The 2822-nt window shown below is 36.8% G+C and overlaps 1 protein-coding gene across 1 annotated transcript; it reads left to right on the plus strand.

Moving 5' to 3' along the window:
• Window positions 1–622: 622 nt before the first annotated feature.
• On the plus strand, window positions 623–1273 carry LOC136463315 (uncharacterized). The gene has a single exon (XM_066462317.1). It carries the CDS (start codon window positions 623–625, stop codon window positions 1271–1273), a length of 651 nt encoding a protein of 216 aa, XP_066318414.1.
• The last annotated feature ends 1549 nt before the right edge of the window (window positions 1274–2822 follow it).

The raw sequence follows: 2822 nt of genomic DNA on the forward strand, positions 1-2822 counted from the left end.
CACAGGCCCAGGTTATGGCCTAGGTGCAGGGAGAAGCGATGTGCGAGCCGAGCCATGCTCCACGCTAGGCCACGCTGGGCTACGTTGCCGAGGCCTTCGGGCCGAAATGCATGTGCATAGTAAAAAAAGTTTATTCAATTTTTCCTTTTTTCCAGAAACTGATTTGATTCATATTTGATGAGTTTGAATTGAATTTTGATGATAATTTCTGTACAAAATTTATCCAATGATATTTTTTGTTCAGTAAAAAGTAAAGTTGCTTCTGGAAAATATTATCATGTAAATTTTATTCAAAGTTTCCGCTACGTTTTTAAAGTTGTTGTTTTCATTATTAAATTCGAACCAACGAGAGAATTTAATTCTGAAAAATAGACATGTTATCAGATTATTATAATATTGTTATTATTCTGACCAATGTTGATTAATGGCAATATTATGATGTTATTATGGTTTTTTGTCATAAATTAATTTATTTCTATCCAACGGTGATGTAGAATTAATGTAAAAGGATAAATTGTATGTTTTAATTTTGACCATAGTTGGAACTAAAGCATGCAATTGTTGTTATTATATTATGTTCTCATTTTAAAGACAAATTATGTTTTTAGGAGGATACTCCTTGATGGCTTATATCAAAGATATCCCAACTCTCAAAGGGGATAACTACATTGAATGGGAGAAAAAGATCGACCTGGCCTTTATTTTGGCTGAGGTTGACTGGGTAGTCACCACACCATATCCTAAAGAACCTATGGCACCGATGAGGAAGACTGATGAGACTGATGCTGCATGGCAGAACAGAGAGCGGGACTTTGCTCCCGTAAAGATGTCTTTTGACCTCAAACATAGAAAGTGGGTCACAGCCAATAAGAAATGTTTGGCTATGATAAAGAATACAATTGAGCCTACAATAGTGGGCTCAATCCAAGACTGTGACACGGTCACAGAGTACCTAGAAAGAATAAAGAGTCAGTTCACTAGCTCTTCAAAGACATATGCAACCCAGCTGATTAAGCAGCTGGTGACAGAAAGGTACTCTGGTGCTGGCAGTGGCATTAGAGAGCACATACTGAGAATGAGCAATTTGGCATTTAAGCTCAAACCAATGGATTTAGCACTCAAGGATGAGTTTCTTATTTATTTGATTTTTGCTTCTTTGCCAAAAGAATTTGACACTTTTGTTGTTAATTACAACATACAGCCCGAGAAATGGGATCTAGAAAAGCTCATAGCCATGTGTGTGCAGGAGGAGGAAAGAATAAAAGTTTCATAGGGTGGTACTATCAACTACCTAAAAGATAATAAGAAAAAGAACTATAATAATAGCTCTTCCTCCAAGTCACCTGAAAAGGGTCCATGCAATAGTCTCAGAACAAGCAATTCCCAGTGGATAAAGATCAATGTCTCCACTGCAAGAAGATGGGACATTACAAGAAAGATTGTCCTGATTTCCTAAAGTTGATTATGAAAAAGAAAGGTGAGAACATTATTACATTTGTAAATGAATCCTTGTATGTCAAGTTTTCAAAATCTACTTGGTGGATTGATTTAGGTGCAACTATTCATGTTGCTAATTTTTACAAGGATTTCCGTTCGATGAGAACTTTGCAAAGAAGAGAAAGTTTCATTAAAGTCGTAAATGGAGTACAAGCAGATGTTGAGGCCATTAGTGATCTTCCGCTAGAGCTTGCTGATGGCTTCATACTTTTTCTTAGAGATGTTTTTTATGTACCTTCTTTGCAAAGAAACTTGATTAGTGTTTCAAAGTCGGACCACGATGGTTATGATTATCATTTTGGAAATGGCAAATGTTAGATATTGTTTAATAATAGATGTATTGGTCTTACCTTCTGACAAGACGAGCTTTATTTGTTATCACTTCGTAAAAATGTGAATTCCGTATGTGATGTGAATGAGAATGTATCCTCATCGAACAATGCAAACAGAAAACGAAAGAAAACTCCTAATGTATCGTCGAAATTATGGCACTGTCATTTAGGCCATATTTCGAGGGGGAGAATAGAGAAACTAGTTAAGAATGAAATTCTTCCTCCACTGGAGTTCGCTGACTTAGAGCAATGTATAGAATGTATTAAAGGAAAGTATGTAAAGAAAATTAAAAAGGATGCCAAACGAAGCATAGGAATTTTAGAGATAATTCACATAGACATATGTGGTCCTTTTCTTGTAAAAAGTGTGGATGGTTATGATTCATTCATAACATTCACAGACGATTACTCTTGTTTTAGCTACATTTATCCAATTAAAGAAAGAACAGAAGCGTTGGATAAATTCAAAATATTTAAGGCAGAAGTTGAAAATCAGCATGATTTAAAGATTAAGATAGTTAGGTCTGACTATGGGGGGGGAGTACTATGGTCGGCATACCCCATATGGACAAGTTCCTAGACCTTTTGCAAGGTTCTTATAGGAGAATGCTATAGTCACCCAGTATTCAACATCGGGCGAACCTCAGCAGAATAGAGTAGCTGAAAGGCGTAACCGTACCTTGATGGATATGGTGCGTAGTATGATAAGTTACTCCACCTTACCATTGAGCCTGTGGATGGAGGCGTTAAAAACCGCCATTCATATTCTCAATAGAGTACCAAGTAAGTCGGTGCCCAAAACACCATATGAATTGTGGACAGGAAGAGTACCCTCACTAAAACACTTACGAGTGTGGGGGTCCTGCTGAGGCTAAAGTATTTAACCCAAACATTAGGAAGTTAGATCCCAAAACAGTAAGTTGCCATTTCATTGGCTACCCAGAAAAGTCAAAAGGTTTTCGTTTCTACTGTCCAGATAGACATACAAAGTTT

Source organism: Miscanthus floridulus, chromosome 7, assembly GCF_019320115.1.
Source record: "Miscanthus floridulus cultivar M001 chromosome 7, ASM1932011v1, whole genome shotgun sequence".
Classification (NCBI taxonomy): Eukaryota; Viridiplantae; Streptophyta; class Magnoliopsida; order Poales; family Poaceae; genus Miscanthus; species Miscanthus floridulus.

What these genes read in the sequence shown, in the direction of transcription:
- LOC136463315 (XM_066462317.1), top strand. Translation starts at nt 623, where the DNA reads ATGGCTTATATCAAAGATATCCCAACTCTCAAAGGGGATAACTACATT.